The 16,744-nt window shown below is 35.5% G+C and overlaps 1 protein-coding gene across 2 annotated transcripts in view; it reads left to right on the top strand.

The window, feature by feature from the left end:
• RC3H1 (ring finger and CCCH-type domains 1) overlaps positions 1-16,702 on the top strand; it is an 88,362-nt gene extending 71,660 nt beyond the window's left edge. The window contains exons 14-20 of one of the 2 annotated variants that reach the window (XM_059146982.1): positions 1,143-1,295; positions 3,015-3,228; positions 4,031-4,121; positions 4,600-4,732; positions 6,552-6,722; positions 7,625-7,740; positions 9,073-16,702. In XM_059146982.1, the coding sequence (XP_059002965.1) occupies positions 1,143-1,295; positions 3,015-3,228; positions 4,031-4,121; positions 4,600-4,732; positions 6,552-6,722; positions 7,625-7,740; positions 9,073-9,223 (1,029 nt within the window). In that variant the 3' untranslated portion in view covers positions 9,224-16,702. The remainder of the gene's footprint in view (positions 1-1,142; positions 1,296-3,014; positions 3,229-4,030; positions 4,122-4,599; positions 4,733-6,551; positions 6,723-7,624; positions 7,741-9,072) is intronic. The other variant, XM_059146983.1, reaches the window with a different exon arrangement.
• Positions 16,703-16,744: the final 42 nt, after the last annotated feature.

Raw genomic sequence — 16,744 nt, forward strand, 5'->3', positions numbered from 1 at the left:
GAGAAATAAAGAGATAAAATTTTTAAGTCAAGTTAGGACAAAACAGTTTATAAACAATAGAAATGGGAATTGTGGGTGAAAATGATTAATATTTATGAACAGCAAAACCCTCTGTCACTATAGAAAACCAGTAATGATGACTCCGAAAAGAGTTTTTTTTTTTTTAAGATGGGGGAGGCAGGGGCGCCTGGGTGGCTCAGTGGGTTAAGCCGCTGCCTTCGGCTCGGGTCATGATCTCAGGGTCCTGGGATCGAGTCCCGCATCGGGCTCTCTGCTCAGCAGGGAGCCTGCTTCCTCCTCTCTCTCTCTGCCTGCCTCTCTGCCTACTTGTAATCTCTCTGTCAAATAAATAAATAAAATCTTAAAAAAAAAAAAAAAAAGATGGGGGAGGCATAGAACCACTTAGATTCTGTCAGTAGCTCCTATGTTACCAGTATATCAATGTATATATATTCCTGATAAAGTTCTAGTCCTAGTACTGGCCTATAATGGTGTAGCCTTAAATCAGCTGTGTTCTCATATGGATCTGAGGAACATATGAGGTAGTATACTTAAAAAATACTTTGAAAACTGTAAAACTTTACACAAATGTTAGTATTGTGATTTTAATAAAAATACATTAGACCTAGAATAGCTTTTCTTTTTTATATAGTTACTATATAATTTCAGGACTCATCAAGAAAATTCAGTATCTTACCCTTTTCACTTCACAGAATCAACCTAAGGACGAGAATTTATTTAAAATACGAATTAATGCTATTAAAGAGATTTCAGTAAAAAAGTTACTGCATCATGATGCACTATATAGAATATTTTAAGCTACATTTTAAGTAGTTTTTAATGCTCTTGTTTACCTGGAATGTTCTTAAACAATGAGGAGTGTCCAGCAAAACTAGGACGTGGTACATATTAGTTTAAGTGTTGACTTCCATTGATAAAGAAGAAGATGAGTAAACCTCCTCAAAAATCCCATCTTCACTTGTGTATTTTTCATAGTCTACAAAAATCTTCTGTTGTAACAGATCAGATAATCATGTTGCTTTAGCCTATGGTGTTCTACGACATTCCTGCTTTTTCTGTGTTGTTACTTGTAAGACCCATTTTCTATACATATATATATACTTTTGTCCCCCCATCTGTAGTTTCTGGATGAAGACTTGAAGGTAGCTGGGAAATACAAAGGAAATGATTATAGCCAGTATTCTCCCTGGTCATGTGACACCATCGGCTCCTACATTGGAACCAAAGATGCAAAACCCAAAGATGTGGTGGCTGCGGGGAGTGTGGAAATGATGGTATGTCTGATACTAAGTCCTAATGAATACAAATGAAGATGAACCAGATGAATCAGGCCCCGTTAACAGTGTAGACACAAATAATTGAGATTTCCTTAAGAATTTCAGACCATATTCTATATGATGTGAATTGAATGATGTTTAAACTATATGGATTTTTGTTTCTTTCAGGTAAAGCATAAATCTTCTAATGCATATCTAGATAGACAAAGAAGATCATTTACTGTATTTCTGAGCAGCCAACAGTTAACCAAACAGCTGTTTAGAACCCAAATTAAATTATTTTGTATGATTAATCGGGATCTTGGATTTCTTGTTCAAGTAAATTAAAACTTTTACAGCTCTGAGGTTTAAAACAATGAAGTTGAATCTAATGAGCAGCAGTAGTATTTGAGTCAGAATTGTAGCTAGTAAGCTTCAAGAGAACTTGAAATACATAGAAATGTATTGTAATTGCTCAATTTTATTTTTATGTGTCTAATACTAAGCTTTTTATATATATATATATATATATATATATAACTATCTTAATTGCTTCTTTATTTTTTAAAGAAATAAAACTTTATACAAGTAGTTAAATCTTCTTGTATATACCTCCCCAATCTCATTTTTCTTCCTTCCATCTTCCCTGGAGGTAACCTTTATCTTGAATTGAAACTTTATCATTTCATGGATACTTTTAGACTATTGCTAAACAATTTTGGTTTGTATGTTTATAGGCCTTATATATATTACATACTTCAACTTGCATTTTCATTCAACTTTGTTTTTGAGATGTATTCAAAGTTATAGGTCAGGTTCTTTAATTTTAACTGCTTTTATCAAATACCATTGTGTGATAACTGGTGTTGTATAGTAAATATATATACAAATTATTTCTTTTCCTGACTACAGGGAGTTTGCTCCTCCCTCTCCCTCTGCCCCGTTCCCTGTTCATGCTCTCTCTCTCTCTCTGAGAAATAAAATCTTCTTAAAATGGGTGGAGGATTATTATATTAAAACCAAAATTAACAAAATAAGACTCATTTCCTTAAATCTCTCAAAAATACAAATATTTGTCAACCTAACCTAGATAGAATTGAAAATCTCCCAAATGGTTGAAAGACCATTAGTGTGCATATAAATTATGTCAGAGTCTAAGTAGAACATGTTAAAATGCAGTTCCTAATTCGGTAAGACCAGGGTGGGACCTGAGATTCTGCATTTCCAATGAGTTCCCACATGCTGCTGCTGCTGCTGCTATTGGCCCTCAAACTATATTTTGAGCAACAAGGGCCTACCAGTTAGATTTCTTTTTCCATCTATCTTGGAACTTATTTCTAATTGGAATCTCTCTGAAACATTTGCATTGGCACTTCATATTTTTAGGCAGTGGTTTTCTAACTATTGAGTTTTGAAATTGATGGGTCTTTTTTATCTTAAGAATAATGTAGAATAACAATATAAATATAGGAGCACATACAGTAATAGGTAAATATCTATCATGAAATTATATCTCTATATTAGAATGTATATACATGTACTGGGTCATGATGTAAGATGTATTTCTTATTGTGATCGGAGGTTTAAAAAGCAATGTTTACAATGACAAGCAAATTATTTTAGTCCTACCTATAAAGACATTATACTCTTTTTTTTTTTAAACCTTACCACAGAGCTGGAGGAAATGATGTTAGAGATCTAAGTGTAGGGTGGATTTCTCATTTTACTTTTTCCCAGAATGTGGAGAGTAAAGGAATGAGAGATCAGCGAATGGATCTTCAGAGAAGAGCAGCAGAAACCAGTGATGATGACCTTATCCCATTTGGAGACCGACCAACTGTATCTCGGTTTGGTGCCATCTCTCGAACCTCCAAAACAATATATCAGGGTGCTGGTCCAATGCAGGCCATGGCACCTCAAGGAGCTCCCACAAAACCTATTAATATTTCAGGTAAGAATCGAAGGTAATAAATGAATAAAATCTTAAAAACAAAAACAAATTGTCAAGAATCGAAGGTAAGCTAATCTAGTGGGTTCTTATTCATGACTTTCAGCCACCATTCCTACTACCTATTTACTGTGAGTACTTTTCATAATCTTCCAAAGCAGTAATCTTTTTTAAACTCTTACATAGTATTATCCCTGTAGATAGGTAATTAATAACCCAGAGAATTCTAAGGGTGCAAACTAAAATGTCTCTTTGTGAAGATTGCCTATGTTGGTTGTGTATTATGTTGCTTTTATTAAAATAATACATTCTCATTTTAAAAAATTGAAATGGATGCCTGGGTGGCTAAGTTGGTTAAGTGTTGGACTCTTGATCGCAGTTCAGGTCTTGATCTCAGGGTTGTAAGTTCGAGTTCTACCAAAATAAAGGAAAAGAAAGAAAGAGTTACAAAGACTGGTATCTTTTAGTAAGGAAAAAACAGACATCAGTACCCTCTTACATTAGTGGACATCTTTCCAGATAGCTGTGTATAAAATATGCCTGTGCTTTTTAGATTATGGCCATCTTATTTTTTTTTAATTTTATTTATTTATTTGAGAGAGAGAATGATGGAGGAGAGGGAGAAGCAGGCTCCCTGCCAAGCAGGGAGCCCAATGCGGGGCTCAGTCCTAGGACCCTGGGATCATGACCTGAGCTAAAGGCAGACGCTTAACATCTGAGCCACCCAGGCACCCCAGATTATGGCTACCTTAAAAGAATGAAATCTCTGAATTGCATCATCCCACAGTAAATTATTCTCTTACAGATTATAGTCCATATGGAACCCACAGTGGCTGGGGAGGTTCTCCATATTCAACTCATCAAAACATTCCTTCTCAGGGACACTTCAGTGAGAGGTATGAGTCATTCTTTTTACTTTTATAAGCCTTTAAAATTATTCAGCTTTTCTCATTTTATTTTTCTTGTCAATGATTTTTATTATTTTCTTTTCTTTTCTTTTCTTTTCTTTTTTTTTTAAGATTTTATTTATTTATTTGACAGAGAGAAATCACAAGTAGATGGAGAGGCAGGCAGAGAGAGAGAGAGGGAAGCAGGCTCCCTGCTGAGCAGAGAGCCCGATGCGGGACTCGATCCCAGGACCCTGAGATCATGACCTGAGCTGAAGGCAGCGGCTTAACCCACTGAGCCACCCAGGCACCCGATTTTTATTATTTTCATGATGAAGTAACAGATTTTTATGTCAGCACAGTAGTAGATCAAACCTGGGGCGGGGGTTGTTTGTTTTCTTTCAATTTTTTTTTTTCAATTGAAGTACAGTTGACACAAAATGTTACATTAGGTCAATAATATTTTATCCATTCTTTCCCACCACAGGGAGAGAATGTCCATGTCAGAAGTGGCCAGTCATGGAAAACCCCTTCCATCTGCTGAGAGGGAACAGCTACGACTAGAATTGCAACAACTAAACCATCAAATTAGCCAACAGACTCAACTACGTGGGCTAGAGGTACCAGTTTACAGATATTTTTTTCATCCCAATTTTTGAAGGGCTCTCAAAGATGTTTTAAAAGGAAGAACTTTTAAGGTACTATGAACATAAAAACTTAAGGGCTGTTTCTTAAAGAGTTAGTATAGCTGTCCATTCTTTAAAGAATTTAAGTACTTAAGAATTCAGTGTGGGATAATAGGAAATAATTCTGTTCCATTAAAATAGAAAACAGATTATCTAAAAATTTCCCAGCAGAAACTTCGATTCCCTGATGGCACATTTAAGGTATACAGTTTTTATCAACAAATGCTTTTAGCTTAACATTTTTCATTTTTCATACTGCCTTTTTTTTTTTCTTTAAGATTTTATTTATTTATTTGACAGACACAGAGATTACAAGTAGGCAGAGAGAGAGGGGGAGAAGCAGGCTTCCGGCTGAGCAGAGAGCCCGACTCGGGACTCGATCCCAGGACATTGGGATCATGACCTGAGCCTAAGGCAGCGGCTTAACCGACTGAGCCACCCAGGTGCCCCCATACTGTCTTTCTTAATTAAAAAAAAAATTTCCCTTAATCCTCCACATTTATTTATATATCTTTAAAAGATAGAATTTTTGAACTTGGACTTTAAAAAGAGCCTCTGTATAGCGATTGCACCTTTCATTAATCTAGTTCTTTGAGTTTATAAGTTACCAATCACAGGTCCTGACTGACCCTTACAATGATCCGGTCATGTAGGTTCGGCAAGTGGTATAGTCCCCCTCTTCTGCTTGAAGGATAGGAGTTTCACAGAGGTTGAAATATAAACCCAACTCTTCCTACTCCAAATTCAATGTTCTTTCCACCATGTTGCCTGACAAAGAGAAAAAGTATCTGAAAACAAGGAATTTTTTAAATTCTTTAAAGTGCCACATAAAGAAGATGGTTTTGTTTGCTTTACTTACATGGGAGCATATTTTTTGAATTTAGAAAACTGAAGACATTCTACTGATAAATATATTGCTCCCTTCTGGAGGAGAAGTAGCTATTAGAACATTAGTTGTTACCTTTCTACCAAAACTTTGATAAGGAAGGCACCCCTTTGGGAATAAATTTTTAACTAATTCTTAGATTCCCTCATTACGAAGACAAATAGGAGACTGTGTTTTTTGGAACACATGTCTGACTTATGCTCTTATGTAAGCAATTAGGCTTAGAATTTCTTTTAACTATGTAACTCATATTTCATCTTTTTGTGCCATTATTTTATTTACACTGGTCTAGAACTTCTTCCTAATTCCTATTGTTAAAAATAAGTAGAATGCTGTGTTTATGTTCTTCTTTAGTTGATTAGCTTTTTAAAGATTCAGACCATTAACTGCAAGTATTATTTCTTATCCTGCTAGCTCATGGCTTTTTGTCTTATTTGAAATTTGTAGACCCATTTTCTGTTCCAAAAGAATAAACAGCATCATTTGGAACTTTGCCACATATTTAACTCAGTATGGTTAAATGTCCTTGCCATTACTGAGGTTTCATTGAAATAAATTGCGGGATTTACTTCAGAAAATTCCATTTAAAAGAGGGAAAGAAATATGCATTTATACTTGACTTCTCTTTCAAATCAAGTAAGAGCAACTTATCCCTAAGATTAAATTACTGTTTAGTAAGTATAAATCCCCTGGTTTTTCTTTTTAGTTCAAATGGCACTCAAAAGAGATAGAACCTTATAGTGTCATTTTTATTGCAAATATCTTCATGATAAACTACTTGAGGCAGTGGTCTGAAATTGGGCCTGGTCATTCTGTGCATGGTGTGAAATGTGTTGAGTTGTGTATGTGCTTGGCTTTATGTACTAGGCTGTTAGTAACAGGCTGGTGTTGCAGAGGGAGGTGAACACCCTGGCAGGCCAGTCACAGCCCCCACCACCACCTCCAAAGTGGCCTGGAATGATTTCAAGTGAGCAGTTGAGCTTGGAACTGCACCAGGTGGAAAGGGAAATCGGGAAGAGAACCCGGGAACTGAGTATGGTGAGTGTTCTGGTGGGAAAGCGTGGGAGCCGGGATAGGTGAAAAGGAAAGCTTCTGTGTAGTGATGTCGGAGAATTCATGGCTCTAGAGCTCTAGAATCATCACCCCAAGGCACTCCAGTGAATGATTAATACTTAGAATAGTTTCATGAGGATGAGCTAGCTCCCTCTTTTATTCATTCCTCCTCTCATTCCCTTCTTGTTTCAGTGTGTTCTTGGTCTTAGTAATTCTGTATTACGAAAAACTTTTAAAGGAAAACAAGGCAGTTAATTGTACAATATTAAATTACTGTTAAATATCCTGGTTAGGGAAGATGAGGGGATGGTGTTTATGATTTTGTAATGTGTGTTCACAAATAGCATTCTAGTTTTTATAGCCTTTAGTTATTGAAGACCTGTTTTTTGTTATGAGTAAAATGCTATCTACACCTTCCTTATTGAGGAATTGTATCCATGGATATACTTAGGGTTTGCTTCATAGTGCATGAATACTAGTTTTAGTAAATTTTGGAGTTTGGGCGATTGAACCATTCCCCCCAGTTGCATGGTAATTGACTCTTTGGTTGCATAATTTTCACGTTCTTTCCAAGCAAATAAATGGGGTATTTCATTTTTCTGGCTTCAGTAAGCACATTATAGGTGGTTATTACATTTTGGCTTACCTTTTCTAAGTCATCAGTTTTTCTAACTTGAGGCATTCGCCCCCTTGTTTTCTGGCTTGGATACTGAGCAAGTGTACTCTATTATCATCATGTATGTCTCTCTTTTAGGCTGCCCATTTCTTTGGTCATTTTATAAAAGTGTATATGATTTGTGAATTATCAATTTGTATTATCTGTATTTGGTCTCTCATTAGCACCATTAAATAGAAGATAACTGAATTTACTTCCTTCTCTTTCAAAGGAGAACCAGTGTTCTCTGGACATGAAAAGCAAATTGAATACAAGTAAGCAAGCTGAAAATGGACAACCAGAACCACAAAATAAGGTTCCAGCTGAGGACCTTACATTGACATTCAGGTAAAGGAAGGGACATTGTTATAGTCTTACATTATGCAGTCTTGACAGAAGTATCCTCATAAATATGATTTGTTTTTAAAATTATCATTCTGTATACATTCATTAAGAATATTTTCACATAACTTTAGATATAAAACTTGGAAGTTTAGAACAGGTTCAAAACTGAATTATCTGTCAATACCTAAAAATTAATTTTTCTGGCTCCATTTCTTCTTTCCTGTTTTTTAGTTTATTTAAAGCCAGTGTTAATATTTTGCTATAGACCTTCCCAGCCCTTCTGAAGTGTGTTCATATCCACCTTCCACCTCGTCCGCTTGGTTTTTAATTTGGTCTATCCCATATCATCTAGAGGTGGAGGGATACATGTTAGCTCTCTGTGAACAACCCTGCAATAAACAGGTTTGTAGTAGTTCTTTATGTGCACAGCTGTCATTATTTCCTCAGGGTAGTTTGAAGTCATTTGCGGCATAGTCCTGAGTTACTCTCTTGATGATGGCATAGCAATAATTTCTAATGCCCTTTTGTTTTTAGCTAATTAAATCAATGCATTGTCCTGAGTTCTAAATAATTTCTTGTACTTGTAAGCCTGCTAAAGCAGGGGTCAGAGCTTTTAGTCCAGATAGTAAGAATTTAAAATTAGGGGTCTTACAGTCTCTGTGGAGAAACTCTCAGTTCTGCCCTTGTAGTGTGAAAGCAGCCATAGACAATCCATGAACAGATGGGCAAGCTATGTTTCAGTAAAATTATACTTACAAAAACAGGCACTGCTTAGCCTTAGTTTGCCAAACCCCATGCATAAACCATGGACATCGAACTGTAAATTAAAGTCCAAAAAGCTACTTGCATATTTTTCCATACTAGTAAAAGAAAGGCCCTAAAAAAAATTTTTTTTTTAATATTTTATTTATTTATTTGACAGACAGAGATCACAAGCAGGTAGAGAGGCAGGCAGGCAGAGAGAGAGAGAGAAGAGGAAGCAGGCTCCCCGCTGAGCAGAGAGCCCGATGTGGGACTCGATCCCAGGACCCTGAGATCATGACCTGAGCCGAAGGCAGAGGCTTAACCCTCTGAGCCACCCAGGCGCCCCAAAAAAACATTTTTTTTTTAAAGATTTTCTTTATTTAATACAGAGAGAGAGATCACAAATAGGCAGAGAACCCGATGTGGGGCTCAGTCTCAAGACCCTGAGATCATGACCTGAGCTGAAGGCAGAGTTAACCCACTGAGCCACCCAGGTGCCGCAAGAAAGACCCTATTGATTTTATTCTGCTAATACTCATTTTTATCTCTCTCCTTATTTAAAATTCCAACTTTTTTTTTATATGTCAACAGCGATGTACCAAATGGCTCAGCTTTGACACAAGAGAATATCAGCCTCCTGTCAAACAAGACCAGCTCTCTGAACCTGTCAGAGGACCCCGAGGGAGGAGGTGACAACAATGACTCCCAGAGAGCAGGAGTCACACCCACTTCTGCTCCCTAAATTATGAAGAGTCCATCGTTTATCTTTTGCTCCTGATTAATTTGCGGGGCATAGGGGTAGGAGAACAGATAACTTCTAAACTTTTTCTCTGAGAGTGGTCAGAGAAATCAAGGAACAGTAGCGGAGGCAATGTGCACAAACACCACTACTAAAAACAAACCCTGCACATAGTTCACATTAATGCATTTTTTAATTTAAAAAAAAAGAAAAAGAAAAAGAAAATTAGCAGTATCTGCAAGCAATTCAGATTAAATTTGTTTTTGTTCTGTGAATGAACTTTATTTTAATAACTTTGGACGCCTTGGATCCAGGGCTTTAAAAAAAAAGAAGATATTATATATACACTCTGTTTGATTAATTGTATGATCTTAATGAAGTAGGTTTTTCTTGTATTTTGGTATTATTACATACCCAGTGTATAATTCCTTACCCCCAGTCCTATCCAACGTTTGTAAACCCCATAATTAAAACAGACAGAAAGCACCAGACTGAGAATTTGGTGGTGCTTGAGAAACAAAGAGACAGTAGTAGACTAGTTATTAGAAAATGTGCAGCAAACCAACTTTTCCAAGAGCTATTACTTGAAAGTCATAATTTTCTTTCTCTTTCTTGTTACTGGCCTCATATATATGTTTTTCATATAGCACTAAAACTTCTGGTTTTTGCTTTTTCAGAGAGATAATTACCAATTAATTTTTTGAAGTTCTCACTTCCATATTAAGGATCCATGTCATTCTCTTAATGTAATCAGAAAGTCAGGCCAATATTGTAGGCTCTTTGATTAGTTTAAATGGAGATGATTTTAAGAATGAACTGTAACTTACTAGTACTGAAAATACATGGTCAATGTATTACCTGTACTGAGCTGATGGTTGGAAATTTGGAGCTGTGCTTTTTCAAATTAAACTTCTGCTAAAATCATAAAATGTATTTTTAAAAAAATCAACCATGTTTTAAAACTGCAGCACTTGACTTGAACTGAAAATGAACAGTCATGTTATTTTGTGGATGTTTTTATTTTGTTTTACTCAAAACCGAAAGTATAAAATCACATGAAAGCCACTGGCTTTCAAGTAGATTTGGCAAATACAGACTGCCCAGATCTTAAGGATAGTTATGAATTGACTAGTTGTTGTTCAGAATCATTGGCACCATTTGGTTGTAAATATCTAAAAGTCAGTTTTCTTAGACTTGACTTTACAGTAGTGAAGAGATTCCTTGTAAAAGTGTTGAAAAGAATAAGGAAGAATTTTTTTTTTAATTAGTTCTGCTGCACATATTCTGATGCCATGTGTCTATACTGAACTAAGACCCTATAGAACATGTTTAGTGGGGATTATTTGATGTAGTCACCCTCCCCATCCCTCCGTTTGCCTGATTTTTTAAAACTTTCCCTTTCTGGACTATACTACTAAAACAGAAAGCACTGGTTATGTAATAAGTTACTGCATTGCTTTGGTTGGGTAAAAGCAAGAGTTTGTATTTTTCTTGTTTCTTATTTTCTTAACCCTTAACTCCTGCTGAGGTCATAACAACCTCAGTGTAAGCTCTGTGTCCATCATACTGTTAACTGAAACAAATGGGGGGAGGGGGGAGGGAAATACAGTCCTGTCATTGCCTACCAGTAGGAGAGTCCAAACAGAACACTCTTTTGAGTAGCGATTATTTAATTTGCCCAGTCAAGGCGTACCATGTTTATATACTATTTCACATTGAATTTGATTATGCCCTACAGACCTGGCTGGTCAAGGATTTGATATACACATATTGGCTTGGGATTCGAGCTTTCTTTTTTATTTAAATAAAAATTTATATATATTATATATATATACATATATACATAGCTATATCTGTATATATATTGGGTATGTTTTAAGGATTTTTTCGCATGAGCGCAGCTGTTGCGATAAAATGACTGATTGGGAGGTAGAAGCACTGAATGAAGATGAGGCATTTTTTCAGTTGATAATCATATTTTCCTTTTTTAAAAAAATACACACTTGCTTTTTTTGCTTTTTTGTTTGTTTTCTTTTTTGCTTGAAACCCTCTTATATGTAAGTGCTTATTGTTTTTTGGGAGAAGGAGAGAAACTTTGTATGTCTGACAGAGTCCCAAGATTTTTTATTTCTTTGTATAACTGTAAAAGGCAACATTCTTGGCCTCCAACCTTCTGTAGGCAGATTTGGGCAGATCTTATTTCTCACTTGGACATGTTAGATAATTCCTAAATTTTAGAAGCAGTTGGTTCAGTTTGGAACTCAGAATGATTCTGGTATTAGGGAATTTTTGAGTATTGATTTTGTTGAAGTTCAGAATAAATGTAAAATTCTATTTTGGATATCCATTGAAACATCTAATAAGTCAACTTCTGTTATTCTTATTTTTATATCCTCCAAATACACTCCTTGCTTCCACCATTTTTATTTCATAAGCTAGGCAGGAATAGGTAGTATTTCTATTAAGAATAAAACCAGAAAAGCCACTATTTTGAATTGACTTAAAATCGTCCCTTTCACTTTTTAAGGTAGTTTCATTGGTGATGGGGATGGGGGACAGATCACTTAAATTGTAGCCTTAATTCTAGCTGTACCTCAGTAAGGCCCCACACACTCTAGAGGAAATCTGGTTGGGTAGAAAGGCAGAAGAATGATAGCCTATCCCACTGTGCCTTTAACTTACCTATTTTAAATTGGTCATTCTGCCTTATCTCAGTGGAAATTCTTAAAACTTTCCTAGTACCCCCAAGCAGTTTTAGAAATTAAATAAAACCTCCAAAGTTTGGATTTTTTTTTTCCTTTTCCCTTTCTCTGTGGTACAGTTTGTGAAATGATGAGCCTGTAAGGGTAAGCAGCCTTTTTGGGCAAAACTGCTTGACTCTTCTTTTAACTGCTTGACTCTTCAGCTGCGCCCCCCCCCCCCCAAACATGTGAAAGGGATTGTTTTGGGGGGATTTGGTTTTGGTTTTTTTGGGTTTTTTTGTTTTTTTCATTTCTTTGCTGTTAAAATGTATATCTTTAGAAGCAGTTAAATTAAATTGGTCAAATAGGAAATACAGTTTTTATGCTTTCTACTTAGTAAATATTAATTTCTTCTGGAGATGACTTTTTTTGCTTTTCATTGAATTCAGAAGCAAGACTGACATCACAGATGAACATGAGCAATTCTGAGAGGGTGAAGGTAGGAGTATAATAATCATTGTGTTCACTCTTGTTTAGATAACAAAACCAGAATCTTATAGCTAGGAATATAAAAGTATTTTTTCCCCCCAAGGTATCTCTGGAAAAGAGTAGAAGAACTAAGAATAAGATATAGTTACATAGTTTCCTAACTTATATATAGTTCTTTTACCTTATAGATACTGTCACAAGATAAGTCCAGTAGCTGCCCTGTCTTGGGTAATTTACAGAAGCTAAAGTGACCAAAGATCCATTCCTTGTAACTTTTGTAATCAAAAGAACAGTTAGTTATAGCATAAGTTTCTAGTAATAGTATTCACATGATAAGACACTATTTCTAATACCAGTTATAAATATCCAAATACTCAGAATGTATAAAAAAAATTATTTGGTATGGCATTAATGTGGCTGATTCCCTTCTCTCGTCGTATTTCCCTTCCCTTCTGGACTTCCCATGCATTTATTCTTTTGCCTAAAAGACATAAAATTGGTATGATTCTCATTTGCTACCATGAATGTGTAACTCCATCAGACTTTTCCATAGGTCTTCAGGGTTGGAGCTCAAAGTTTGTTTTTTGTTTTTTTTTCCTGACCCTTTTCTGTCTTGCAGATTCCCCTTGACTTACCCACTGCCCTCCCCAATCTGCAACAGTGACAGTTTGCTGCCTCAAAACAGAGCATTCAAATGAATTCGCTTAGCCAATAACTTCTGTGAAGTTGCCTTTTCTAATGGTGTTATTACTCAGTGATGCACAAATGTGGTATTTGCCCTACTGGTAGGCAAACAAAGGTCTGGTTAAGAATGGTAACCTGCTGTTTTCTTTAAAGGAGAGCCAAAGACTTGTGCTTTACTCTGTTTTGGTTTTGGGGGAAATAGCCATTTTGATTGTGAAACCTTTTAGTATTTGTCAGTTGATTGTACTGTGTAATAGATTTATCTAAAGATAACTGTTAAAGGTAGCTGGCCTTATAAAATGTAAAAGTAATGAAAATTCACCAGTTTCTCTAAACCAGTGAATGCATCTTTTACAATATTGTGTGTAAGCAGATCCCCTGTTTTTTGAGATTATTTTGTCATGACAGCATCTTGTGTGTTTTGGTTTTGTACTAGTGTCTGGAAGGACAATCTATATCACCATGGTCAAGCTATGAGACTGGGTAAAAGAATTCATGAGCATGTGACTGGTGAGAAATAAACTATAGTCACTGCATGTCTATGATTATATTTGGATTTGGAGAAAAACATTATCTTCACTAAAAAGTATTTGAGTGCTTTTAAATACAAATGGTGATGGATGGAGGTCTTACCCTCTTTTTTCCACTTCATTTTTGCTCATTTTAAAGAATTGAGAAAAGGTTTCATAATTTTAAATTTACCTGTTAAAAGCACCTATACGGATACATATTTTGTAAAAGGAAAGATCCAGTTACTTTTTTGGAGAAATTAATGATCTGCCTAGAAATTAACTTCAGTGTTTACCTAGATTTGTCCCCTAAAAGAGCCTGATTGTGTTTATTTTTTAGTTGGTGATACCTGGTGATAGTGTTACAAGATGATCTCTTCCCTGAAAAATCAGCCTGTCCTTTTAGAAAAAAAATTAGAGCAACTAAACTAAAGCAGATTTTACTTTCAACATTAGGGACTGAACAAATAAGTGGTCTACTGCTGTCATCATTTTACCCATTTTGCTGGTCCTCTTTCATACCTTTCTACCTTGGACAGCTATGACTTTTATATTTATTTGTGCTTCAGCTCAGCTTTATGAAATTTTCCTGCTGAAAGGATTTACTGGGAGTTGTAGGTGGATTGCAGTTAATATTTTATTAAATTCTTTATTCAACTTTTCTGAGCCATTTGAAAAAGAAAGCTGTTTTTGTCAAAAGGTACTGTTAATTGTAGTAAATACCAACTTAAGATTTGGTTTTTAAGATTTTATTGCTTTGACTGCTAAAGATATTTTCACATATAAAATATTCTAATTGATAAGTAATACTAGCTATGATGTTAATAAATAATAGGACACTGCCACCACCAGGAAGAAGTAACACCTTTTAATAATAAATGTGTTCCCAGTAGGTGGGTTTTCAATACTGCACTGAAGAAAGTGGGTAGAGCCCTTTGAAATCGTGTTGTGATAAAGGGACTTAACCTCATCACTGGAATCCTTCTTTTCAGAGCCTCTGAATTTTCACCAAACACTGAATTTACTTTGAATTTTATTCCTAAGCAAAACATCCCTAGAGTAATAACCTTTGTTTTCACAAGAAAATAAGGCACAATAACCCGAGAGAGAGAAGTTAAACCTCAAGGTAATATTGTGTCCAAAAATGTGTATTTAGAAAAGTTAAATCCTGTGGAGTTAGTATATGTATATATATATACATATATATGTATGTATATATACACACTAGACAAGATGACTTATTTTCTTGTACTGAGGTCTGCTTCTGGTTGTTTTTGTTTTGTTTTGTTGTTTTTAACTCTGTGTAGACAGAGCTCACAAGTCTTTGGCTTCCATTTTAGGTTGTACACTCAGAGTCATCTTATAACTGGAAACTATCAGACAGCCCCTGCTCCCCACCCCAGCCAGTGCATAAAAGGGTCATGAAAAGGATGGAAAGAAACTATTGGATAATTGGTTGCCTGGATGTTGTTGGGTTTTGGTTTGGGGGTTGGGGGTTGCCTATTGTTATTTTTTTAAATCACCATTTATAGTGTAATCACTGATTGACTGCCATTCTTACAATAGTATCTAAACAACCCTGTAATATATTCCTCTGATATAAAGGTATTTGAAGCTTTTGTTTATCATTTTTACATCCTCTTTTCAACGAAGGCACTGTCCTGAGAGCTACTTTTTCCAGGTGTGTTATTGCCCACATTTTCATTGCCATACCCCACATCCCAACCCCACCCCAATCGCCCTTCATCCTCTTCCTACCTTCTGGAAATGAAAGGAACTTGCAGGGGAATTTTCTTTTTTCCATTTTATTCACTGATCAGAGGCCTTGTTGTCTTACTTTATGATGATACTCTAACTTTTTGGAACAAGAGCAGTGGAAAAAGTTAATTAAGATGAACAAAATCTTTTACCCACTGAAGCATTTTCCAGTTGTGAGATTCCTCTTTGTGTGTGGTTTCCCCTTGTTCCTCCTGCTACCCTTTTTCCATGACTATGGTCAATTTGGTCTTTAGGCTCATACCAGTCTCCCCGAGACATTCTGCAGTCATTATCACCTTTTTGGGTGGATTTTATTTTGTTTTATTTTGGTTTTTTGTTTTTTGTTTTTTTTAAAAAAACTTTTTAACATTGATGCATATTTGCTTGGGATAGAGCTTGTGTAATTTACCAATCGTATTGATTGTATGTGATTGTGCCCTGCAGAGGTATATTTAACAAGACAAAAATAATTTAGGTTCATAAAGGAGCCCATGAGATTTGAGTCAGGTTATAGATGACTTCATGAAATCACTTAGTTCTGGATAGTGAGAATTTATATCTCCTATTCATATAAATCAGTGCTAGACAAAGTACCATTTTTTAAAAGTTCTCTTGAATTCCTATTTTTTTCCTTGCCTCAGCTCCCTGTTTATTCTTGCCTGTCTCCACCCACCTGTTCAGGAATAAAAATATTGTCTTAAAGTGACAGCTGATTTTTAAGTTGCTAAAGTTTGTGAAATTTTACTTTTTCCAGGAGTTTTCAACTTTTTTAAAAAAGAAATGAAAATAAATGGGTTGGAATTTCACAAACTGTGAATGGTTCTTTAGATTCTGGCAAACTGTGAAATCTTATTTGAAGACTATCTCTTGAAAGTTGGGGTTTTGGAATAGGAAGAAAAAAACCCTGTTCGAAATGGACCATTTTCTTCTCTTTTTAATGTGTTTATATTTCCAATTTTTAAACAGCCTTCAAAACAAGTGAGGTGGAAATAAAGAGTAATAGGAAGATGTTTAGGGCAGCAGAATTCTGGGTCTGAATAAGTGCATGTTATACTTGTCAGGTTTTTAAGAGGATTAAGGCCATCTTTATCAATTTTGTATTATTTGTGTGCATGTTGTTTATATCAAAGATGCCACATTTTGTTAAAATGCTATTTCCTTTATTACCGTGGAAACTGACTCAGCCTCATGTTGCTCCTAACTAGTGTTTAAAGCTCCCATGAGTTGCAGATAAAAGGGTTATTTTAACAAGTAGAAGGAGGTGATTCACCTTTTGGTTTGTAAATATATGAAAGTGTCTACAAGGTCTTTATCTGCTTTCTGTCAGCATTTATATTAAATGATAAATTAATGAGGAGAAATGTGTAGTCTTTTTTTATAAACGAGTCTGTGCCATTTTATTC

The sequence above is a fragment of the Mustela lutreola genome, chromosome 14 (genome assembly GCF_030435805.1).
Source record: "Mustela lutreola isolate mMusLut2 chromosome 14, mMusLut2.pri, whole genome shotgun sequence".
Classification (NCBI taxonomy): domain Eukaryota; kingdom Metazoa; phylum Chordata; class Mammalia; order Carnivora; family Mustelidae; genus Mustela; species Mustela lutreola.